General features: G+C 42.8%; 2 protein-coding genes across 2 annotated transcripts in view; both read left to right on the forward strand.

The window, feature by feature from the left end:
* The window catches only part of ZNF883 (zinc finger protein 883), a 91,458-nt gene extending 89,438 nt beyond the window's left edge, over positions 1–2,020 (forward strand). The window contains exon 8 of the mRNA XM_055117237.1: positions 1,901–2,020. The gene's annotated coding sequence lies outside the window, so the exon portion shown is untranslated. The remainder of the gene's footprint in view (positions 1–1,900) is intronic.
* LOC134728524 (major urinary protein-like) lies at positions 2,000–5,510 on the forward strand. Its single transcript, XM_063593935.1, has 5 exons — positions 2,000–2,037; positions 3,826–3,933; positions 4,276–4,377; positions 4,556–4,601; positions 5,215–5,510. Exons 1-4 carry the CDS (start codon positions 2,031–2,033, stop codon positions 4,591–4,593), a joined length of 255 nt encoding a protein of 84 aa, XP_063450005.1. The 5' UTR covers positions 2,000–2,030; the 3' UTR covers positions 4,594–4,601; positions 5,215–5,510.
* The last annotated feature ends 20,575 nt before the right edge of the window (positions 5,511–26,085 follow it).

The raw sequence follows: 26,085 nt of genomic DNA on the forward strand, positions 1-26,085 counted from the left end.
TGCTGGGGGTTTTATGCACATCACCCCATTGAATCCCTAGCAATGTATTAAACATGTCGTTAGCCCTGTTAAGAGGAACCAACAAGCTGGGTGTGGTGGCTCATGCCTGTAATCCCAGCACTTTGGGAGGCCAAGACAGGTGGATCACGAGGTCAAGAGATGGAGGCCATCCTGGCCAACATGGTGAAACCCCGTCTCTCCTAAAAATACAAAATTAGCCAGGAGTGGTGGCACATGCCTACAGTCCCAGCTACTCGGGAGGCTGAGGAGGAGAATCACTTGAACCCAGGAGGCAGAGGTTGCAGTGAGCCGAGATCACACCATTGCACCCCAGCCTGGTGACAGAGCGAGATTCCATCTCAAAAAAAAAAAAAAAAAAAAAAAAAAAAAAAAAGAGGAAACTAACAGAGAGAAGGCTCAGAGAGAAGTCACAATCTGTCTTTATGGCTTCAAAACAGCAGAGATAGGAATGAAGCCCAGGTCTTCATGACTCCAAAACCTGTGTTCTTAGGCTCTTTTGACATGATGCCCCCACTCCAGCCCCTTTTCAATTGTACCGTGGGAAAAGATGACAGTGCTTGGGCACCTGCATTATTAATATAAACCTTTATTATAGTTTATAATAGTGACTTTATTAGGTTACTCAATTGGGTCATTTCATGTGCTTGTAGGTTTAAATTTTTACTCAGTATGTGAAACATTTTTCCAACTTCACTGAAGGTTCTTTGAAGGAAGGAATGATATCTTGTACTTCTCCTTTTCTCTTATGGGCCCATGTGTATGTCTCTTATGGTAAAGACATTCACATAGTGACTAAATATTGTTCACTTATTGTGGGGAGAGGGAAGGCTTCAGGGGTTGGGTTCAGAGAATAAGGAAAAGGAATTTGAATGTACTGAAAACCAGACACCATACTTTAAAGACTTTTTCTGTTCAACCCTATTTTAATGCTTTGTGATAGGTGCTTTCATCTTCGGTAGAACAGTTTGTTTCTGGGGCTTGTAAAAATTGAGTAACTCACCTAATTTCACACATTGTATGAGAAGTAGAACAGAGATTCTGGCACATCCTGTTTCTCAGTTATGCCCATTCCTGCCACACATAATCAGCTTTCTGATTTTAGGCCAGATCCACAGTTAAATCTAGTTCCAAATGACAGCCCCTTAGAGCATCTGCTATTTTTCTTGATAATGTGTTCTGGGAAATTTGAGGTCACTAACTAGATCTAAAGGAGATGGAATTGCCAAGTTTCAAAAGGGCAGGAACAATCCTTGGTTGCACACCAGTGAAGGGAAGACCATTTCATGGAGGGGGAAGGGAAAGGTAGTACCCCATGGGCAAAACACTGGACACAGACTGGATATAAAGACGGATGAGCTGGGGAGTGGAGCCACTGCTAGAGAAAGACCCATCCCCAGCAACTGTGGAGGAGGCAGTGCTGTCCCCTACCAAGATGATGCTGCTGTTGCTGTGTCTGGGGCTGACCCTCGTCTGTGCCGAGGAGGAAGAAAGCAATAATGCTGTGACAAGCAACTTTGATCTGTCAAAGGTAGAGTTATGGAACGCAGTGACTTCTGGCTCTGGGGAGTGGTTTCAGGGATTCTGAAGCCATGTGGATCCTATTGTAGGGCAGGAGTTCCTTAACATATCAGACAAAAGCACTGGTTTCTGACCTTGGGTTAAGAGCAATTGTACCATATGAAAAGATGACAATGCTTGGGGATCTCCATCCTCCCTAAAGGGGCAGTGGAATGAGCCCTAGGTGTGGTGCCAACTGATCTGAGTTCTATCTTCACTTCACCATTATGAGCCCTGGCCCACAGGCCAGAGTTCAAGGAAAGAAGTGTCCATGTGGTATCCCCACTCCTCTTTTCTTACCCAATGACCTTATTTATTGCAGATTTCAGGAGAGTGGTATTCGGTTCTCTTGGCCTCTGACCGCAGGGAAAAGATAGAAGAAGATGGAAGCATGAGGGTTTTTGTCAAACACACTGATAACCTGGGGAACTCTTCTCTGACTTTTAAATTGCATGAAATGTAAGTATGGCCTTTTTTAGTTGGGGAAGGAAAAACAGAAGCCTGGGTATGGTCTTGAACACACACACATTCACTGATCCAGGACTTGATGGATCTGGGGCTTTTCAAGATTCAGAGACAAGAGTCAGTTACAAGAATTTTAAATGTAATTGGAGTGGGAGAAGCAGGAGGTAGAGGGATATCAGAATCTTAAGTAGTATGACAATATAGCATAGGTTAAGCAAACTGAATTTGGAACTAACAGCCTGAATTTGAATCTTTCAGTTACCAGTTGTGTTACCAAGAAAACTAATGTCTTTCCACCTCCCTTTTCCCATGGGTAAAAGGGGATGACAATAATTCTTCCTCATGTTGTTTTGTTTTGAGGTGTGTGTGTGTGTGTGTGTGTGTGTGTGTGTGTGTGTATGTGTGTGTGGACCAAGGCAGGTCACATTTGTAAAGCACTTACTTGAGAGGCTGGCACGTGGTGAACACTCAGCTAATGATCTAGACAAGTAGTTTTAGTAATAGCAACAGTGAGAAGTAGCAATAGTAGCAATAGTGATAGAAGTTGTCATTTAAGTCATTCTTATCAAATCATGTGAAATAATACACATAAAAGGTCTTTGATAATTGTACCAAAAAATGTTCAAAAGTTGAATCAGAAACTCAAGTTACTGGTAGAGGAGAAGGTCAGCAAGCCAGCCTCATCAGTAGCCCTTGGGCATCAATTTATTGTTTTACAGTGAAAATGGAAACTGTACTGAAATTAATTTGACTTGTAAACCAACAGAAAAGAATGCCATATGTAGTGCTGACTAAGTATTTTTTAAGTCTTTCTAAATTATACTTCCAACTGCAAGGAATTTACTAAACCCCAGTATCTTCATGATCTTGATCAATTTCTGATCAATGACTATTTTGATAATAAAATGGGGGTCATATAATAGCCAATAACCTGAAGCTGGGAGAACCTTGCATGTAAAAGCCAGTGCCTGCCACATAATACAATCAGCTTCAGGAAAGTGACTTGGTCATATGCACCTCCTGCAACAAAAGTTAATTGGCAGGGAAAAAATATAAATTGGGGCTGGGCATGGTAGCTCACACCTGTAATCCCAGCACTTTGGGAGACCAAGGCAGGGGAATCACCTGAGGTCAGGAGTTCGAGACCAGCCTGACCAACATGGCGAAACCCTGTCTCTACTAAAAATACAAAAATCAGCTGGGCATCATGATGCACACCTGTGATCTCAGCTACTCGGGAGGCTGAGGCAGGAGAATCGCTTGAACCCTGAAGGAGGAGGTTGCAGTGAGCCAAGACTGTGCCACTGCACTCCAGCCTGGGCAACAAAGCGAGACCTTGACTTTTAAAAAAAAAAAAAAAAAAAAAGGTAAATTGTCAGGACAGCTTTTTATTCCCTCCCTGGCTTTCTGATGCCTGATGGTCATCGCCACAGCACATTGCTCAGGATGTAGCGTCAAGTAAGTAATGCCAGTGGGGGCTTATAGAGAGGACAGAGACACATCACTGACAGAGATGCTGCTGGAGGTGGGTAGGTCTTGGGGGGGATGTTAAAGGCTGAGTTGCTGCTGGGGCTAAATTTTTTGACTGCTAGTGGTCAACCTACCCTTTTCTCAGAATTTGCCTCATGAAGCCCAGGACGATGCAAATGGAAGACATTCAACATCCTCACTATCTCTAACGGGATATGCACTTGAACTTGTGTTGTGGGAGAGAACAGGTAAAGGGTTTCAACTGCTTTCTATGGACCAAAGGAGTTCTGAGCTGTGTTGTTTCCTTCACAGATAACGGACACAATGTCGTTGACATACTTGAAACAGACTATGATAATTATATTTTTTATAACAAGAATATCAAGAATGGGGAAACATTCCTAATGCTGGAGCTCTGTGGTAGAGTATTTTCATGCTGACACTCATCTTGGGGTGGGGAAAGGAGGGAAGACAAGAAACTTAGATACAAAGTGGTCTTTCCCACCTTATCCAGGGCCATCTCTCCTTCTCTGAAAACAGAGGCTTACCTTTGGTAATCCCTCAAGCTCAGTGAGAAGAAATTATGATCTTTCATTGTGCTACTGATGTCAAATTTAGGACACATTATATCCCACCCCCAAGACTTCTGCCTGGGCATCCAATGGCTGCCATTCATTTTCCCATCCGTCTTGAGCCCTGTCCCCTCATTTGCCTCTATGACGAATACCCAAGACATGGCAGTTACTGTCACTCTTCCCACAGCTCGAACACCAGATGTGAGCTCACAACTCAAGGAGAGGTTTGTGAAATATTGTGAAGAACATGGGATTGATAAGGAAAACATATTTGACTTGACCAAAGTTGGTAAGTTGGGGTTTCTGGTGTTCTCTTCCTAAATTCCCATGTTACAGAAGGGAGCAATCCAGGGGAAGTAATACCCTCCAAATCAGTCCCCTTTGTGCTAACTTGGAAAATCATCTGGTTTCTCTCTGAAAAATAAACTGGGGTTGGTGTCTGAATTTGTTCTGTTCTCCCTCGACAGATCGCTGTCTCCAGGCCCGAGATGGGGGAGCGGCCTAGGACTCCAGGTTGGTGATCTCTGACTCCGGTGGAGAAAGGGTTTGTGGACCAACTCTCAGGAGACCATCTCACCCTCCAACTTATAATCCACATTTCTTCTTCTGTACTCTGTATGTCCTTGACGTCTAACCTGGGAATGGAACTGTCTTTCCATTTTCTGCAAACCTGGAAAATAGATCCTGAGTTTTCTCAACTACCTTAGATTTATCGTGGGGCTTTATTCAGATAATATATGTGAAAGCCTTAGCAGCTTGCATAAAGCAAGTATTTAATAAGAGATATCTACAGATTTTGCCATTATTTCTCAATTTATCAAAAATTCTTCAAAACTTCTGATGTTGAAGATGGCAGAAACAAACCTAGGACCCTTTATTACTTCCTTTCTCTTTTTCGTATATTCAGCTGAGGGAAGGTTAAGATGGCATTAACAATAGCAAAAAAAGGAAAAGTCATTTACTCAACATCCTCCCTCCCTATTCTGGTATATAACATAAGTTAGAATACAGGGTCAGATCTATTTCTTCATCATTTTTCTCTGTAATAGAATTTCTCTTCATCATTCATCCAATGCAAGCAATGTTTAATAAGTTCCTGTGTTCTCTCTCTTCTCTGCTTAATTAGTGCTGAGTGAATGCTTCCTCACCTGGACTCTAGTATCTTCCCTTCCTGGTCCCCATGTCCTCTTATGACAAGTTCTGTGACCTGATTTCCATCATATCACACATGAAGACGTCATCCCTGCATCTTTAGGATCTTCCCTAACTGCCTAAGAAGACTCAGAAATTCACCAAGAATCAAAGGTTTTCTTTGAATTTCTGACTGTCTTTGTCACAGCCAGGGGAACTCTACATGAATAACACCTGACTCTACATGATCAATAAATCATTAACCTTGCAGTCATGTAATTTGTCTTTGTATCTGTGAGGATGTGAGGCTGACAGTGAGTGAATGAAGGGGCTTCCTTGCCCCTGAACCCATAATCCTCCTCTAGTGTCTCAGAATCTTCTCTGAGCTTCAGGATTCTCCTTCCTCTGCAGTAATTCCCTGTTGGTTATCCCAAGTCCCCATGAGTGCTGCTTGCCCTTTGATTTGCCAATTTCTTAGCGATCTGATAAGAACATTATAAATAATATAAGAATATAAGACTTGCCCCATGATTTCTGCATCCTAGAATTCGCTTTTCAATTGGGGACACTGACAGATAGATGCTGCTGAGGCTGATACCAGCTTGACAGAGATGCCTCTAGATCCTAGCTTCTCTATACCATCCATCCTATAAGATGGGTTCAGTGTCCTTTCGCACTCTTGAAAAACCCCCTTCAATCACCACAGTTATCTACTGTGAACACAGTAAGTGAGATTTCATTAAATGCAAACAATACCTGTCTTCAGCAACCTGTACTTGGTTTTGTCAGGAGGCATTGATGGGGAATGTTATTAACTTCTTCTTTTGAAAGCTAACAGGCTTGGGCAAAGGGATGTGAAAGATCCTTCACCACTAATAACCCTTTCCCACCAACAGCAGATTTTTAAAAATGTAAAAGTTACCCATGGGTGTTAGGGCAGAGCAAGATGGGTCCTGCAAGAAGAATGGCTTAGTCCTTATAGGCATAAAGGTTAATGAGAGAAGGTTTTCTAGGCAGCTGAAGATCCCCGTATCTTGCTTTTCTCCCAGATCAGAAGACTAAATTAGATTCAGATTATTACTCCTGGATCAAATGCTTTGTCTGGTTAGTTGAAATATGGCAAAAGATTATGTAGAAAGACAACCAGTTACACTGAAATCTCTCATTTTTTACTGTTGGCATGTAAGGGAAAGAACAGCTGATGCCCAGAAGTGCATGACCTGGCAAAGCCTTGAGAACACTTAGAAAATTAATAACAATAACAATTGAGGACCACTTTGATGATGAGAGATGGCTGGGTAGTGCCACGTGTTAGGAAACTACAGCCCAGAGGGAGGCACGAAAAGGCCCTCTGCTATTTCCAAGTCAAGACAGCAGCTTGACCTCACACTGAAACCTACCCCTTCAACTCCAAACATTTTGTGCAAGTGAGGCATGAAATATTAATAGCCAATGGAAAATAGGAAATGTTCATAGATCAGAAACAGAAAAATCCAGAAGAATTCCCCCCCCCCACCGCCTTTTTGTTGTTGTTTTTGTTGTTGTTGAGACAGAGTCTTGCTCTGTCACCCAGGCTGGAGTGCAGTGGTGTGATCTTGGCTCACTGCAACCCTCGTCTCCCAGGTTCAAGCAATTCTTATGCCTCAGTCTCCCAAGTAGCTGGAATTACAGGCATGCACCACCATGCCTGGCTAATTTTTGTATTTTTAGTAGAGACAGGATTTAGCCATGTTGGCCAGGCTGAACTAATGGCCTCAAGCGATCCACCTGCTGTGTTTCTTTAAAGACATGAAACACCTTGCCTCGCCAAGAAGCAGAACAATCCCTTTCCAAAGAAATAAAAAAGAAAAAACAGATGGGAATGATGAGGGTAAATGGACCAGAGCAGCATCATTTTCTGGGTTCTTAGAACAGTTCAGAAGCAACTTTAGTCAATGTAGTGCCGGGAACAAGTGTCACAATGGCCAGACAGGGATGCAGGCTGAAGATGCACACTTCTGAGGAGCAGAATGAATTTGAGACAGCTCCTCTCCCTCACCTGGAGTCTCAGAGAGAGGCTGGCTGCCTGTGATAAGGCACCACCACTCATTTGAGAAAGAAAAAAAGCAATCCTGGACTCTCACAGCTGGGCTTCAGTGCTATCACAAGCTCACAAGCTGGGCTGCTGCTCACAGCTAAGCCAGATTGTTCTGTTAGACATACACAATCTCATCAAACATCAACATTAAACAAAGTCACTCTGCAATCAATCATAAAAACAAGATCATTGTGCAATCCACAAATATGCCTCTCTTAGCTAAAATGAGTGGCAGCTATTTCTTTACCAATTACAGCTTTATCCTCATGCTTGTCTCTCCTCCCTATTGATAATATTTTTTGAGATATCCAATTGTTAAATTTTCCCCTTTTCTGACAGCACCAAATCTGGAGCTTTCTTAGTAGGTTTTTTCCAAATCCTATAGCTTTTTTTCTACCACTCTTATGGAGACACACATGGGTTCCCAATGGTGCGTGTTCTTCCTAGCTGCAACAGTCAACCCAATTTGTTCAACTACATGTATGTTCCTGGGGATCTTTGGTTGAAGGATATTAACACTTTTAGGACAAGAGCCCACGCCCATTCCATGCATCTGCAGCCTAGAATTCTGGGAAGCACCAAGCTAATTCACAAATGCAAGGCCTGGTTTGATACTGTGCACCTGGTAGGGACTACAAGAGGATGCCTCCAAGAACTTTGGACTAAGAAATTAGGAGGATGGAATTGCCATTTACTGCAATCTGCTGGAGGAGTAGGTTTAGTGGGAAAGGATAAATATATCGGTTTTAAACATTTCATTAGTTTATCTAACCTGCTAAACTAGGCTGCTATAAAAGAGACTCAATCATAATCCATATAATTTAATGAAGATAGAATTAATTTCTATCTTCTATGAACAATCTAACATAAATGATCCAAGTTGGCTGGCAACTCTGTTCCTTGTAGTCATTCAGGAACCCAGTTCTTTGTTTGTACTATCCCCTAGGACATTGTCCTTATTCGCATGGTTAAAGCTGAGTTGCATGTGGTAAAGAAAAAGAGACTGGTGGAAGCATGGTCTTATGTCCACAGGATTCTGTGGCCCCTGACTCTGGAAGTTTCTTTCTTGTCCCTTATCCTTCATGATCACTACCCATTTCCTGCTTGTGCAGGTTTGGATAGATTATTTTGAGGAGTATGGAATTACATGCAGCTAGGCATGGTGGCTCACACCTGTAATCCCAGTGCTTTGGAAGGCTGAGGCAGGAGGATTGCTTGAGGCCAAGAGTTTGAGGCTGCAGTGAGCTGTGATTGTGCCACTGCCCTCCAGCCTGGGCAACATAGAAAGACCCTGTCTCAAAAAAAGAAAAGATTAACTGGGTATGGTGGCAGTTGCATGCCTGTAGTCCCAGCTACCTGAGAGGCTGAGGCGAAAGGATCCCTTGAGCCTAGGAGTCTGAGGCTGCAGTGAACTGCAATCACGCCACTGCGTTCCAGCCCGGGTAACAGGGTGAGACTCCATCATGCTTTTGCTATAGGCCAAGGCTAAATTTCTTTTGGCAATACAAATTTCTCAAAAATTTAGTAGACTTCTGCTATATTTGCCTCTCGACTTTTCCATGTTCAGGTAACTACACCCCCCAAATCTTATCTAGACATAGATTTAAGCCTGGAAACTCTGGTATTTCCTAGATTGACTTCTATGTTCTGCCTATCCCATCCCCTTCTCTTAATTTAATGGGGGCTACTTTGAGACCACTTAAAACAATGGATCTGGGTGGGGTGGATCCTTAAGCACCCCCACCTTTTTTTTTTTTTTTTTTTTGCCAGCAAGCTCACAACCTTTCTTGGTTAAGCCTAGATTTTTACTTCACAGTCATTAAACTGCTTTGCTGTGGGGTATAGAAGTAGCAACCCTCAATCAACTTAGAGGGAGGCTGCAGGCAGAGAAGGCCTCCTTTAGTAATGCCCTCCCTACTTGAAGCTGGGCTAACTCCAAGTCTCTCTTGCTCATAAGTTTTGTCGAAAGCAGCAAGCAGTTGCCAACACAATACCAATATGCCAATACCCTAAATCATTCCTGTCTATTCCCCTAGCTCTGCAGCCTTCGTCAGCACAAGGTCTGTCTTCCAAGGTACAACAAGCAACCATTTGACCAAATGTTTTGCTAACATGTAATTAGATATCACAGCTTTCCTGGCTGTGATATCTGAATTCTTGATACCTGGACGCCTCTGCCTACTGTAGGTCTCCTTAGGAGTCCTTCAGCCCCTGCCCCATGCTAGGCCTCCTCCACCCTCCAACCCAAACTCTGTGTACTTATGCATTGGGTATTTTTGTCTCTTTTTTGATTCCGGTATCTCCCTATTATTTTCTAGAAAGTAACATTCCTCTTTTTATCTTCTAAAAAAAGGAAAAAGACAATTACATTACAGATCCATTCAAGTCTAGAAAATAGGGTTTAGTTTTTATATACATTAGGGGAAAAATATGGAAAACCTCATAATTCACAGGGCATTGGGTAGAGTACTCAGAAATTTCTTGCTTCAGGGTAAAGAATAGTTAGCCCTCAATTCAGTGCTTTTCTTATCCCAACTAACAAATACTAAAAAGCAATATCAAAAAAGATAAACTGTTTTCAAGTAATTCAACTGTGCTCCAGAACAAGGCTCAAAAATAATTATAGAAATAGATGATCCAATCACACTATCTAGCATTCAACTTAAAAAACTACCTAGTACATAAAGCAGCAGAGAAATATGATTCACAATGAGGAGAAAAATATAAATCAATTGAAACTGACCCAGAACTTACATGGATGTTAGGCTCAACAAAGACACTAAAATAGTCATTTTAACTGAACTTCTATAGATGAAAACTACAATGCATGAGATGAAACATACACTACTACAAGAAATATTAAAGGAAGCCCTTCAGGAAGAAGAAAAATGTCACCAGATGAAAGTAGGACATAAAGCAATGAAGAACATCAGAAATGGTAACAACATGAGTGTGTTTATATTTTTCTTAAAATTTTTGAAAAAGATAACTATTTAAACAACATAATAATAAAGTAATATGCAGTTTTTCTTTTTTTGAGACAGAGTCTTACTCTTGTTGCCCAGGCTGGAGTGCAGTGGTGCACAATCAAGGCCCACTACGGTCTCCAATCCAGGGCTCAGATGACCCTCCCACCTCAAGCTCTTGAGTAGCTGGGACTACAGGCATGAGCCACCATGCACATCAAATTTATTTTTAAAATTTTTTTAGTACAGATGGGATCTCGCCATATTTCTCTGGCTGATCTCAAACTCCTGGGCTCAAGCAATCCGCCTGCCTCAGCCTCCCAAAGTGCCAGGATTATAGGCATGAGCCACCACACTCAGCAGTAATATGCAGTTTTAACATATATAGTCGTAAAATGCATGATAAAAATAGCAAAAAGGCTGAGAAAGGAAAGTACACTGCTGTAAGATTCTTGTATTATACATGAAGTGGCATAATATCATTTGTGGAAGGTAGACTGCCATAAGGTATAGATGTTTACTATAAACCCTAAAGTGACCATTAAAATGACAAAACAGAGTTATAGCTAATAAACCAACGAAGGAAATAAAATGGAATTATAACATATTCAGTCCAAAAGAGGGCAGAAAAAGAGAGAAAAGGAAGCAACCGATGGGACAAAGGGAAAATAAATAAGATCGTAGACTTAAAGCTTCTTTTTTTAAACGTTTTTAAACTTTTAAGTTCAGGGGTACATGTGCAGATTTGTTACATAGGTAAACTTGTGTCGTGGGAGTTTGTTGTACAGATTTTATCACCCAGGTATTAAGCCTAGTACCCCTTAGTTATTTTTCCTGGTCCTCTCCCTCCTCCCACCCTCCGCCCTCTGATAGGCTCTAGTGTGTGTTGCTCCCCTCTATGTGTCAATGTGTTCTCATCATTCAGCTCCCACTTATGGTGATTCCTCAAAGACCTAAAGAGAAATACCGTTCGACCCAGCAATCCCATTACTAGGTATATACCCAAAGGAATATAAATGGTTCTATTATAAAGATACGCACATGTATGTTCATTGCAGCACTTTTCACAGTAGCAAAGACATGGAGTCAACATAAATGCCCATCAATGATAGACTGGATAAAGAAAATGTGGTACATATACACCAAGGAATACTATGCAGCCATAAAAAAGAATTAAATCATGTTCTTTGCAGGGACATGGATGGAGCTGGAGGCTATCACTCTTAGCAGACTGAAAGCTTCTATTTGCTGCTCAGGGCTTCTACAAATGCATCCACATGTTACCTCCAGTAATGGAAACTCACACTGCCTCTAACTCCCTGCCAACCCAATGATGCTGCAGTGAACATAATTATACATTTCCTCTTCTGGATCTTCGTGAGATTTCTTTGGGTATATGCCCCAGAGTGGATTTCTGCACCAGAAAGTATATATATACATGATTTGACTAAGTCCTGAGACTTTCTCCAGAAAGGCTGCACTCACCTACACTTCCACCATCAGTGCACGAGGATTCCTGCATTTCCATCTCTCTTCCAACCTGGCCCTATCCAGCTTTTCCATGTTTGCTAGTGTAATAGGTGTAAATTGGCATCTCAGTGTTATATAATTAACATTTCTCTGGATGCTAATGAATTGGAAAGTCTCTTCCTTTACTTGTTAGCCTTTGGGGTTTCCTCTTCTGTACATTGCTTATTCATGCTATTCAAATTTCTCTCTTTTTCTTGTGCATATTTGCAGGAGTTCCTGGAACACCATTGCTTGTTAATTTCAGATATTGCAAATATCTTCTCCCACAGTCACTGTTGATTAACTTTGTCCATGATGTCTTTCAACTTTGATGCAATCAGATTCATCTTTTTTTGGGCAGTAGGAGGTTTATGTTTTATGCTTTTAAAGGTTTCTTTTGGAAATTATTTACTGCTTCTAGTACACAAAAATATTCTATGTTTTTTCCTATTAACTTTATAGCTTTGTCATTCACATTTCAGTCTTTATCTGGAATCTACCTTTATATGTGGTATGAATTACAAATCCAGTTTTCCTGACTCAATTTACTAAACAATCTGTGTTTCCCCACTGGTCCTTAGTGCCACATTTATCATATATTAAATTCACAAGGTATTTACCAGGAGAGAATAGAAATATTTTAATTTTAACTCATTTCATCAAGAGCATGAAATGTCTGTCGATTTATTCAGGTCATCTTCTATGTCCTTTCTTAACATTTTAAAGCTTTCTCCTTGATAATTTTCTTGTGTATTCTTTGTTATTAACTCTATACTTTCACAGTTTTTTGGTGTTTGTTGTTTTCTTTTACCATCAGTTAATGCCATTAGTTTTTGCTGGTATAGAAAAGTGCTATTGATTTTTTTTTTTTTTTTTTTGAGACAGTCTCGCTCTGTCGCCCAGGCTGGAGTGCAGTGGTGCGATCTCAGCTCACTGCAAGCTCCACCTCCTGGGTTCTTGCCATTCTCCTGCCTCAGCCTCCTGAGTAGCTGGGATTACAGGTGTGTGCCACCATGCCTGGCTAATTTTTGTATTTTTAGTAGAGACAGAGTTTCACCATGTTGGCCAGGCTGGTCTTGAATGCCTGACCTCAGGTGATCCGCCTGCCTTGGCCTCCCAAAGTACTGGGATTATAGGCATGAGCCACTGCACTTGGCCTGCTATTGATTTTTATAGGATGATCTCTCTAGCAACTTTGATGAGATTTTTTATTAGTTCTCATAAAATTAGTTCTAATACTTCGTGGATTCTGTTGGTTTTACAGGTATACAGTCATATTATGTGCAAATGATGTCACTGTATCTCTTCCAATCTTTATGCTTCATGCTCTCTTTTTTCTCTCTTTTCCTTACAACTTTAGCTAGAACCTCCAGGACTAAACACTGAAACCATATTTTCTATCCCAGGGGTTAGAAAATTATGGTGCATAGGCCAAATCCAGCCCACTGCCTGTTTTCATATAGCCCATGAGCCAAGAACATTTGCAATTGATGTGATACTAGAAACACTAACTTTCAGCTTCAATTAAGCAAACTTATGCCAAAAAAGAATTCCCTTCTTCTCATTAAAAGACCTGTATTTCAAAATCATTGTATGCAATATTATATTTTGAGTTTCACCAAAAAAAAGTAGAAATGTGTTTTGCTGTTGTTATATAAATACCTACATAATACCCTTGATTGCCTCTTGGCCTTCAAAGCCTAAAATATTTTCTATCTAGCCCTTTGGAGAAAATTGTTGCTGATCCCCCTTTCTATCAGCCTTTACTCCAACAGTTATTTTTTTATTTTTTATTGTTTTTTGAGATAGGCTCTTGCTCTGTCACCCAAGCTGGAGTGCAGTGGTGTAATCATGGCTTCCTGCAGCCTCAACCTCCCAGGCTCAGGTGATCCTCCCACCTCAGCCTCCCTAGCAGCTGGGACTACAGGCATGCACCACCACACCCAGCTAATTTTTGTATTTTAGTAGAGATGGGGTTTCACCATATTGCCCAAGCTGGTCTCAAACTCATGGGCTCAAGTGATTCACCCACCTCGGCCTTGCCAAGTACTGTGATTACAGGCATGAGCCACCGCAGCTGGCCATTCCAACCGTTATTTACTGTAGTTGTTTTGTGCTGCATTTCCCCCCAAATAAACACGTTTGTCAAAATGAACCACTTAGAATGCCTTTAATAAAATGGGCATGAAATTATACAACTGTGTGGTTAAGGAGCTATTTTGAAGTAGTCCTATTACTGCTCCTCTTTAAACATTATCAATAATTTAAGCCCAAATGGAAGAAAATTAGATAAATGTCAAATATACTTCCAGAGTAAATATCAAATCAGGACATTCTGAGGTTATTTCAGGAATTCAAGGACAACAATGAAGACTCCAAATTTCTATTCTTGGCATAGAGGACTTTGTCATTCAGTGCTCTTATCCCAAGACAGAACTTTCATTGAAACTGTCTGTTCCTGGAAACTGGCCCATCATAATACTAGCTGTTGTTCTTGAAAATCAGTATTTCAGGAATATTGTTCCACTGGTTTCAAAATGTTTATGATGGCTCTGTTTTTGGTTATTAGAACAAGAGACAATTACTGGATAACCACTTGGTGAAGAGAGAAGTGGAGTGTCGGGTTGATTGGAAAGCCTGGTGCTGCAGGTCCGACCTGGTCAGCAGTACCAAGAGCCATTACCCAGCTGCCTGGATTCCCACAACCTAACACAACTACCTGCATTTTCCCATGTTCCTGTTAAACCTGCATTAGCACTGCACACAGTTTTCCTCAAAAACCCAAGAACAATTTCACCTCTACACTCTTCTCCTTGCAGTTCCCTTTGTCTGAAATACTCATCCCCCAGATGTCTGCACAATGCACTCCCTCATAACTTTCTGGCCCCTGGGGGTCACCTCAAAGAGGGTAGCCCCCAAAACCCCAAGAATAAAGGAGTACTCTTTCCCCAGCCTCCTTGACTGCCCCTCATACTTGTTTGTTGCCTGTACCCACTCCCTCTAAGTGCAACAAAGTCAAGAGTTTTATTTGTTCACTGTGGTATCAGCACTGGAAACAATACCAAGCGTGACACAGGCACTCAGTATTTGTTGCTTTAATAAGTGGGCTTCCGGCCGGGTGTGGTGGCTCATGTCTGTAATCCCAGCACTTTGGGAGGCCGAGGTTGGCAGATCACCTGGGGTCAGGAGTTCAATACCAACCTGGCCAATGTGGTAAAACTCCGTCTCTACTAAAAATACAAAAATTAGCCAAGCGTGGTATGTGCCTGTAGTCCAAGCTACTCAGGAGGCTGAGGCAGGAGAATCACTTGAACCCAGAGGCGGAGGTTGCAGTGAACTATGGTCATGCCACTGCACTCCAGCCTGGGCAACAGAGAGAGACTCTGTCTCAAAAAAAAAAAAAAAAGTGGGCTTCCATGACCTGCATAGGCAGGAGTAGAAAATCCATTCTCTTTCTCCTTTTCTTGTCCTAATATCTTCAGGAGGGTGTCTCAGTTCACACTGAATGTGGGCCCTTTCAGATTGTGTCCGCTGGTGGCATGGAGAGAACTCCAAGAAGATGGCTTCATAAAACACTGGGCTCTTGGGGCAGGGGCCCAGTTATCCCTTACACATACAAGAGCAGGCCTAGCAATCGGCCTCCAAGAGAAGAACTGGGGGCCATGACCCTGCTTCCCCACCTTCTACAACCCTGGCCACAATGCTACATACCTCATTCTCCATTCTGTCCCGCCTCCCAGGGGGTCTTGATAAAAGTTGGGATTCAAGATGCTAATGAAATGGTAGACACATAACTGGCCAGATAAAGGGAAATGGGTGTTTCTAGAATATGACTCAGTCTTCTGAGTTCAGTCAGGGTGGGGTAGCAGGGGTGAAGGGCACCAGAGATCTCTATGCAGATAGAAATGAAAGAATAGATTTGCAAGGTTCATAAGAAAAGGACTGAGCATGTGAGGAGTCTTTACCTACATGTTACTGGTTTCCATTCCCTCAAATCAGTTTCCCAATCAACTCACAGGCTCTTGCAGCAGATAAAGATATAGGACTTTGCTCAACAAAAACAAGGGGATAACCACGTTAGTGGTCATCTTGTATGAAACACATATTGCTATACCTCTTCCCCAAACTGACAGCTATGCCTGCATCTTCACATTCTTTAAAGCCAGGAAAAGATATCTCCCCACCATGGAGTTGCTGCTCTCCATGCAGCTTCACTGTACTTTTTCATCTTAGCTCTAAAGCAAGGAGTATAATAAAGATCCATCTATTTCTTTCACATCTGTAAAATGGGAATAAAAATAATACCTAATGGATTGTGCAGAGATTAAATATTGCAAAGCACTTGGAATAGTGCCTGACACATAGTAAGCACATTTAATGAGTTTGCTATTATTATTCCATTAATACATTTTTTCAGTTTGCTCATAATTGTAACTTTTATATCTAGTTTCATAATTGTGAGACTCACCATGGTATATTTCTATATAATTCATACGCATTTTTATGTTAAGGTAATGCTAAATTAATAAAATATATGAGAACATTCCATCTGAAAATAATTCAAGTGGCTTTGGGATGAGCTATTTTATAGATTATGATTCAAATTACAGAGAATGTATCTGTAAAACTGCCAGGCCATTATCTTTGGTAACTTTTTTTCCCATGTCCTATTTCTCCCGGACTGTGCTTATTGTGCTGTCCACCTGCAGCGTGAGGGTTCCCCCATCAGGTTACTTAAGATTGTATGTCCAATACCTGAACCCTGAAGGCTGGTAGGTGAGCCGAGGCCATGGTGCCCAGCAGAGGAGCAGGTGGCCCTGAGAACCCAAACATCCTGGAGAGTATCTGAGAACCTACCAAGAAAAACAACCTCATCACTCAAACACAGTAAGCAAAGAGCCAGAAAATTCGCTTAAAAGCAGTTTAGAGACTGGATGCTGTGCAGATCTCTAGAGCTGTCCTGCTGTGGTCCAGGAGTGTCCTGTATGTAAGTCCTAATAAACTCATCTACCCCTCTAGGTGGACTTGGCACAGTCATTCTCTGGTCTCTCAGCTCCTTCTCAGTTTGGGGGGTAGGGGGGACGTTACGGTCCCAAGTATTTCTTGTAACACCACCAAAGACTCATGGTCCTCCTAGGCACACTGAAAGCTCACGTTGCTCTGTGACTTGCTTTGACCAGTGAAAAATAAGGGTAAGTTCCCAATGTTCTGGGCATGAGGACTTTTCAAAGCAGTTATTTGAAACTGCAGCCAAAGATGAAAAACAGTTAATGATGGTAACTAGAATCCCTAGGACTGGAGTCCAGATACAGTGCTCTGTAGAGGGGGTACCCGGGGCAGTCCAACAAAGGTTTGGACACCTTGGAAGGAGTCTCCCAAAGTCTTATGACTCAGTTTCTCGCCCTCCTTGCCTCCTTTCCTCTCTCTTTCCTTTCCCCCTCAGAACTTAGAGAAGAGGGAGGTGGCCACTGGGTGCGGGGATCGTGGATTGGTCCCTTCAGATCCGCCCCGGTGTCCAGAGGAGCCCTAGAGAATGCCTTGGCCGGCTCTCAGGGCCTCTCCAACACCCTGCTCTGGCTCGTCTCACCTGCAGGAGAGAGGTACCCTGTGAGTGGGCAGATACCTGGCGCCCCCGGTGGCCGTTTGCGCGCATCTCAGGCTCTGCCAGCCGCTGCCGCCCGGGCGCAGTTCAGAAAGAGCCAGGTGTCCGGAGCCCAGCCCGAGGCCTCTTCCAAAAGGCCTGGGGATCACGCTGGCTTCCTCCCATTCTCTGCAGATCTGAGAAGCCAGGTCGCCGAGGAGCATGGGGGGGAAGGCAGCTCAAAAGGGCTGTAGGGAGATTGGGGAAGGGTGAGGCTACAGCAGCCTCGCTAAGATAGGGGCTGGTACAGATGTTTTTAGAATCTTGGGATTGGTTGGGGAGCCCCCAGACCTCTCCGGTCTCATCCAGGTGCTCGTAGGGATTGCAGGCTTGGAATTAGGGGCTGCTAGCGGCCCATTGTTGGCAGAACCTGTAGCCAGTGGGTGGTTTGTTGCTCCCTGCTGCCCGCAGGTTAAGGGCAATCCCCCAAAAAGTGTTTGGAAACTAAGGATTTCTTAGTTCCTTTTCCTGCCAGAGCCCAGGGCCCATCTAGGTATCTCCAGAATCTTGGCCTTGGAATTATTTTGGAGGCTTCACTTACACTCAGCTTCAGTAGAGGCCAACCTCAATGCCTTTAGGAATTAAGGGAGCATGCACCGTAACAGCCCAGGGCCTCATCCCAGCATCTCCAAGGCCTGTGAGTCAATGCAGTGCGGGGTGTCATTAGCTCTACCTTCCAAACATAGCCATTTCCTGCTTCACATCAGAACAGTTTTGATATGGATAGACCCCTGAAACCATCACCACGGTCAACAGTGAGAATATCTGTTTCCCTCAAGTTTTCCCATGTTCCTTTGTGATCTCACCCTCCCGCAGTGCCACCCAAACCCTTTCTGTCACTACGGTTTGCATTTTCTAGAGATTTCTATAAACACAATCATCAGTGTGTACTCTTTTCCTTTGGACAGGGGGAGTCTCACTACTTTCACTCAGCATAATTATCCTGAGATTCACCGAAGTCATGTGTGTCAATAGTCCATTCTTCCTTTTCATTGCTGAGTAATGTTCCATTGTGTGCATATCTCACAAATTGTTTATCCATTCACCCATGGATGGACATTTGGATTATTTCCCATTCTTGGCTATTACAAATAAAGGTATTATGAACAGTCATGTACATTTCTCGTTTTTCTCTGGGAATGGAACAGCTGGGTCATATAGTAGATATTTAACATTTTAAGAACCTGACAAACTTTTGTAGAGTTGTACCATTTTACATCTCCATCAGCAGTGTAGGAGAGTTCCAGTTCCTTCAACATTTGGTATTTTTATTTTTAGCCCAGGCTAGCCTCAAATTCCTGGGCTCAAATGATCCTCCTGCCTCAGTCTCCCAAGTGGCTGGGACTGCAGACTTGAACCACCATGCCTGGCTTGCACTTGGTATTTTAAAAGGGAAAAACTGTAATGTGTTACAGAGAACCCAAAACTTCCCAACAATTTCCTAAAATCTAAGTAAAACACATTAAGTGCCTGTATGAAAATAGCAAACTCTAATGTTGACACATAAAAAGCTTAAAACATTATTTCTTCATCACCAAAAATTAATACAGTTGCTTTGCATTCAGTAAACCTGTGGTGCTTTTCTTGGCGCATCAGAGACACCTATCACTTTTGTTGAGGATTCTGAAGTTCTACCTTTACATGGAATGTAACATGAACTTTCCCCACAGATTGTTTAAAATGTTGCACTAAGTTTTTAAATGTAAGCAAATTTTTCCAAAACTGCCCAAAAAATATTGAGATACAAATATTCTATGATAATGTGGGTATTAAAAATTAGGCCAGGTGCGGTGGCTCACGCCTGTAATCCTAGCACTTTGGGAGGCTGAGGCAAGTGGATCACCTGAGTTCAGGAGTTCGAGACCAGCCTGGCCAAAACTGTGAAACCCATCTCTACTAAAAATACAAAAAATTAGCCAGGCGTGGTGGCGGGCGCCTGTAGTCCCAGCTACTCGGGAGGCTGAGGCAGGAAAATGGCGTAAACCCGGGAGGTGGAGCTTGCAGTGAGCCAAGATTGCGCCACTGCACTCCAGCATGGGCGACAGAGCGAGACTCTGTCTCCAAAAAAAAAAAAAAAAAAAAAAAAAAAAAAAAAACAAAATTAGCCGGGTATGGTGGCAGGTGCCTGTAATCCCAGCTACTCAGGAGGCTGAGGCAGGAGAATCTCTTGAACCCAGGAGGCGGAGGTTGCAGTGAGCCAAGATCACACTATTGTACTCCAGCCTGGGCAGAAGAACAGAACTCCATCTCAAAACAAATAACTAAAATAAAAATTAGAAGACGTTCTACTAGGACAACATTCTGTGGCTTTATTTCTGGTTCCCCCCTGGGGAACCAGCAATTCTGGAGAATTGCTCTCCCTATGCCATCCCCTTGAAGTTGTGTGACACCAAGTGACTTGTCTGGTTAGTAGCAGAAGTGATAGATGTCACTCCTCGGCAGTAGTTTTGAAAGCCAGTATGCAATTTATCCATTCTACCCCCTGCCACATCACCAGCTCACAATGGCCACTCCACCTGCCTGGTCCTAGAGGACAATGACCCAAGGCCCAGAGTCCTCAGCTAGCCTATGAAGAACATATAGGACAAATAAATTCCTATTTGTCCAGTTTAATCTGTGAAAGAAATCTTCGTGGTGTCAAGCCACTGAAATTTCAATGTTGTTACAATATAACACAGCCTGTCCTGCCAAGTACATGAAGTCAATCTTGGACACTCATGTTTTGCTAGGGAAGTGAAATTCTTTAGGTTTTCGCATTGCCAATGAGTTACACCCAATGTTCTTGTGTATTTTGTAATCTCTTCTAATTATGTTATTGGTTTGCCTTTCTCGTTCTCAATCATATTTTCACTCTCCTGCTATCTGAATCAACTTTACCAGGGATTTATATATTTCAGTTTCCAAAGAGCCAGGTCCTTTTAAACTTTGCTCTTTCTAGTTCATTCAGCTTCAACATGAAGGAAAAAGTCTAGCATGGTGGTCAAGGTCATGGGCTTGGAGCCAAGTTCCCTACACTGGAATCCCAGCCTTTTCAGTGTCAGGCTGTGTGATCTAGAACAATGACCAATCCTCTTCTGCCTCTGTTTTCTCTGTAAAATGGGATGAGAGCACCTAATTCACTGGAAGGACTACTGCATGTAAAACCGTGCCTGGCATTTGTATATGTTCAACAAACATTACTTATTATAAGTGTCTCATCCTCTTACCAAACTACTGAAATTAGCATCCAGCTCATTTTTCAGTCTTAAAAGTATGCAAACACATGCCCTCAGATTTCAGCATAAATTGTGTCCCATTATTTTTGGTACAAAATGTTCCCTTTTCATTGTTATGGTTTATTTTGATTTCTTATTGAATCTAGGTATCTAATCTCATAATTTCTCAATTCAAACTAAGAATTTATCTTTACTTCATTTCTAGTTTTATTGATCAGAAAAGACCCTTGAAAATTTTAAGTGGACAAATACATATCCTACATATTCCACAGAAAGTATGTTCTTTGCATAGTTGTTTTATTCATATACTTTGTTTTGCCTACTAGATAGTCTGGTCATTGTTAAGAGGTATTTTCAACAGCCCCACTAAGACTGTTCTTATCAAGTTTCATTTGTTTTTTGGGAGGTTTTTTTGCTTTTACAGTTGGGTAGAGGTAGATCAAGTTTGACTACCATATTTCCAATTTAAGTCACGATTACAGTATATAAAATCCCAGTTTGTCCTGTTCCTGCTTTGATAGTCTCAACCTTTCTTAAATTCCCATTTGTCCAATAACATCACCCCACCTGTTTTTTCATCTCTGCCTTCCCTTAATCTAAAAATACAGTTGTGCTCTTTAATCCATGCTGACAGTCCACTTGGTAATAGGCAAAATTCATCTAGCTTCCATTTAGCTACTTGTATGTCCTATTTATTTTTGCTGAATTTACTTTGTTCCTTAGAGCGGCTGATCTGATATTTTTTCGCTTGTTAATGTAGAAGTGCTACAATTTTTAGATCTAGGAGCTACTGTTCCACTCTTAAACATCTACATTTCTGTTTAATGTACTAGCTATAAGTTACAAAGTGACCTCAGATGAGGTACAAGGAGCTGTTTTGAAAAGGTATTAGCTATTTCATGTTCATACACATTGAACTGTATTAAAGTGGACTTCTGGGGGTTGGGGGTGGGGACTTTTTGGGGGTACAGGAGGGATGGGGTCTCACTCTGTCACCCAGGCTGGAGTACAGCTGTATGATAATAGCTCACCACAGCCTCGAGTCCCTGGGCTCAAGCCACCTTCCCACCTCAGTCTCCAGAGTAGAACTACAAGCATGCTCCACCATGGCAAGCTAATTTTTGTATACTTTGTTAAAAAAAAAAAAACAAAAAAAAACAAAACAGGGTTTTGCCATGTTGTCCAGGCTGGTCTTGAACTCCTGGACTTAAGCGATCTGCCTGCCTCAACCTCCCAAAGGGCTGCGATTACAGATGTGTGCCACCATGCCAGCTTTTTTTTTTTTTTTTTTTAAAGACTGCGTCTTGCCTTGTTGCTCAAGCTGGTCTCAAACTCCTGCCCTCAAGCAATCTGCCAACCTCAGCCTCCCAAATAGCTAGGATTATAGGCATGAACCATCGTGCCTAACATAGAGACCCTTTTTTGTAATATGCAACTTCAACACACTACATGTAGTAGGAAATCATGCTCTTGGTGTCCAATAATACATTAAAACTTACAGAAAACACATTATCAGGATGTGCAAATAGGACAAAGCACAAGTTTGCCAATAAATTGAGTTCTTACATCTAAACAATTCTTAGGTATTCCCTGCACTAGTAACATTACCTCCATCTTCCAGGCAATGTTCCAAATTTCCTCAGGCTACCTGCTGAATGTATTTAACGATTTTAAAACTTAACATTCTAGCAATGCTAGCAATATCCCTAATACTTTCAAGGCATAGCTTATGAAGTGATACACTTACACATAAGATGTTGTTTGGAGCTAATGTTAAGGGACCCACCAATCAGATTCCTATGGTTTGAGGGATATATGGTAGCTATATGGTCTGTAAGGCTGGTTATATTTAAGAAATTACCTCTTACGCTCAGTTAAACATGGAACGTTGGGATATGGTTATCTGTGCTCCCTCCTGAAACTCCACTAAAACCCCATGAACTGAAAGGTTGGGAGGGGGTAGAAATCAAGGGGGCAGAAGTAGCATTCAAAGACAAAAAGTGTGAAAGGGGAAACAGCAGAGGAGGAATGCCATTTTGACTGGTGGCAAGCAGGTGTGCTAGGGCTGAGTTAGCAAAGCAGAGAAAGCTGGAAGTGCAGCAGCCAAGGGGAAGGGAAAGCTAAGAAGTGCAGAGAATTCCAGCACAGCACTCTGCAGAGCCTCCAGCCCAGGAGAGAAGCAGGGCAAAGGGGACATCTGCATGGATGGGCCAGAAATGCACTTAAGCCCTGCCTCTGCTGCAAGCCTAGACCAGAGATGGCCTAGACTGACACCAGCATGGGAATAGAGATGGTGAGAAGTGACAAGTTTCTGCATATATTGAGATACAGCCAACAGGATTTCAAAATGAAGGAATGACATGTTAGATTTCTGGCCCAAGCAACAGAAAAAAGTGGACATTAGTTGAAAACTAAGAGTTGCAGTTTTTTTGGAAAGATCGAGTTCAGATTTAGACGTTAAGTTTGAAGTGACTATTGGACAGCCAAGTGACAGTGGTAAGCCATTATCTTTATTATTCTGGTCAGGAAGCTAGTCTGTCCTCTACCCCAGAGAGACAGCATCTCTACCCTCTGCTGGTTTGCCATACAAGAGTCCTTAATAAGCTGGTCCAGGACATAAGTCATCACAAGATATGTAGAAACGCCTCTGAGGATTGCCCTGCAATAGCATCATTCTCTTGTTTCTACAGGGTCCTGGCTTCTGGCAGATTTTTTTCCATGAGCATGCCATTCAACCAGTATGATTAATATGGCCAACATGAGCCAAGACAAAAATTCTAGGTTGTACTCTAAGCACCAGAATTAGACCAACCTGTAATATTGAGCTTAGCTATAACCCCCAGGGTTCCAGCTGAACATATTCCAAACCATCAACATCTACCTTAGAAAGCCAAGTAGCTTGCTCCTTAAGTTTCTGTATTAACCCAAAGCATTAACCCAGGTGGAACAAGATGTATTAGCAATTGCACAGACTGCACCTTGGCACACAAGGAAGAGGTCTAGGGTGAGTCACAACCATAACAATCCTGGCCAGTGAATTAGGCTGGCCTGGTCTGCCAGGACCCAGGTAGTGTTTCCCTAAACACTTCCAGGTCTCCTATGACCACCACTAGGGTCTAAGTCAATTGTTTTAGGAAAGAGGCAAACTGATGTCCAGCTTGATGTACAGCTTAAGTAGAAGCTACAGTGATGTGGAACAGAGCATCCCTGGACACAGCGTTTACAATTTTGCCTTACCCAAAGTGAGATCTATACCACTTAGCATAGGTTGACAGTGGCTCCAGCATAGCCTCCCAGCCAGCTGGTAAGCCTGAAAATTCCAGGTTCCATCTACTCAGGGGGTCTGCCTGAGGAGAGTCAGTCTAGATTGTTGATAATGCCAGCTGGGTTGCATTTATCCACTTCACAAAATAGGTCAGCTGTCTGGCTGAGGATGGCAGTCCCAGCAGTCAGATTGCTATAGTTTGAGGGACATGCCCTGGATTTTCCTTTCTGTACCAAGACTCCAGCACAGTTCTGAGAGGGGTGTCACTAATGCCCCTCTTTCTTTCTCACCTCCTAGGGTGTAAGACAGGTCACCTCAGCAGATGCTGGCTTGTTTGTTGCTCTTCCATCATCTCCACAAAATTGATGTCCCATTCCAGGAGCTACAACTCCAGCTATTATCCAACCATTCCCTGCTCACACCCAGACCTTCTGTAGATCGGGTGAAAGGGATAGGACGCTAAGATTTAACAGGTTTGAGTCCCCAAGACCTCCCTTTTGGCTTAGGGAAAATAAGCTCATAAGTAACCTGAGGAGGAATCTATAGAGAAACAGTCTTAAATGGGGGTCAGAGCTGATAAAGTCAATCTTCCAGGCAGGGAAAAGGGAACCACCTTTTGTGATATGGCATGAGCTTGTGGCAGGAGTCAGAAGTCTGGTGTGCAACAGTAGCCTCTGCATCAAAACACAGTTCAGTTCAATCAGCAGCTTGATTCTAGTTAGTTTCAGAACCAGCCTTTGCCATGGGTATCTGAGGGAGTGAGCCAGATGGTTTCCAGTTTGAGAGGACTCTGATCTGTTCTTCCACTTAGAACATGAACTGGCAAACAGGCCATTAACAGCCCAGCAGTTTGAATTCTGCTCTGAGTGGGGCAACCACATTCACTCTTAGCTCTGCAGGGCTGGCTCTGAGGCTGAGGACTTGCCTCAGCCCAGTGGACACTGAGGTTTCAACTCAGCCAGACCCTCACTGAGGCAGGCTCAGGCAAGTACAAAGGAGGGCATCTTGGGCCAGTGGCTTTTCCTCCCCAGTAGCAGAGTAGGTAGAATGCAGTTTCTCCATAGGAATTGCAGCTACTTTTCCGCATAAAGCCAAGATACCACTGGGCAAAGACTGTTTCGTTCTTGGCTATGTCGTGGCTATTTCTAAGCAAGGCTTTTGGGGTGCTTTCTACCTTGTTAGTCTTTGAGTGCAAACTGACCCATCCCAAAATGATAATTTCAGGACTAAGTCACAAAGCCTCTAGAGATGAGGTGTTTCATTTCAATGGGAACTCAAGAAGCCAAGAGCTACTTTCCAAAAGAGGTCTACCTGGGTAGCCCTGTCAGAGAGGCCACAACTCCAGGACACCAATGGCACCTCCAGGTGGGAGGCTGACTCCCTTTGCCAGAGGCCCCAGTTGACAAAAGTCAGACCTGTTCCATTTCCAATGTCCAAGGAGTCCAACAAGGCATCGTAGCTTACACCAGTAAGCCAGGCCCATTACTGTCAGTCTCTAAACAGCTGCTCATGGCTCAACCAGTTTCGTTCACCCAACACCCTGTGTCAGCTTTAGTGACTCCATGACCTTCCTTCTCCCCACTAGGAAGAAAGCAAATGACTAAAAGCACTATTGGGGCTGCTTGTTTCAATCCTAGTCTCAACCCCTTAGTCTCATTAACAGGACAGTGAAGACTTACCCTCACACTTGGGCAGCAGCGTTCACTACCAGACACAGGGTCTCAAGGGACTTGCTTCTCATCTCCCCTGACCCAGCCTGCAAAGGATCTTTGTCCTTTCTCTTGCAGAAATCCAGGTTTGTGTCCCATTCTCATCACCAAAACTTAAGAACCATCAAGAGTCAAGATTTTACCTTATTTTCAAGCTAACAAGTTATCCTGCCACAGTTTTATAGATGCCGAGACAGGAAACCCCTCGTCAGAGAAAAAACGACTGACTTACTGCCTGGTAGGTGGCACAAGCTTCGTGTTTGAATCGGTTTCCCCCACCCCCAGCCTCCCTTGTGCAAGTCTCATGGCACTGAGGCGCAGCCTTGAGTAGGGTAGCTCTGGCACAGCTGAGGGGATTTGAAGCTTAGAGAACCCCAATCCCCGATCATTCAAAGGAGCTGCTAGTATGTCTGATTTGACACCTATCAAGATAGACTTCCAAGAATATTCAGGAAGACAACCTAGTTTTCAATGACTTAATCTA

This window comes from Pan paniscus, chromosome 11, assembly GCF_029289425.2.
Source record: "Pan paniscus chromosome 11, NHGRI_mPanPan1-v2.0_pri, whole genome shotgun sequence".
In the NCBI taxonomy this organism is placed as follows: Eukaryota; Metazoa; Chordata; class Mammalia; order Primates; family Hominidae; genus Pan; species Pan paniscus.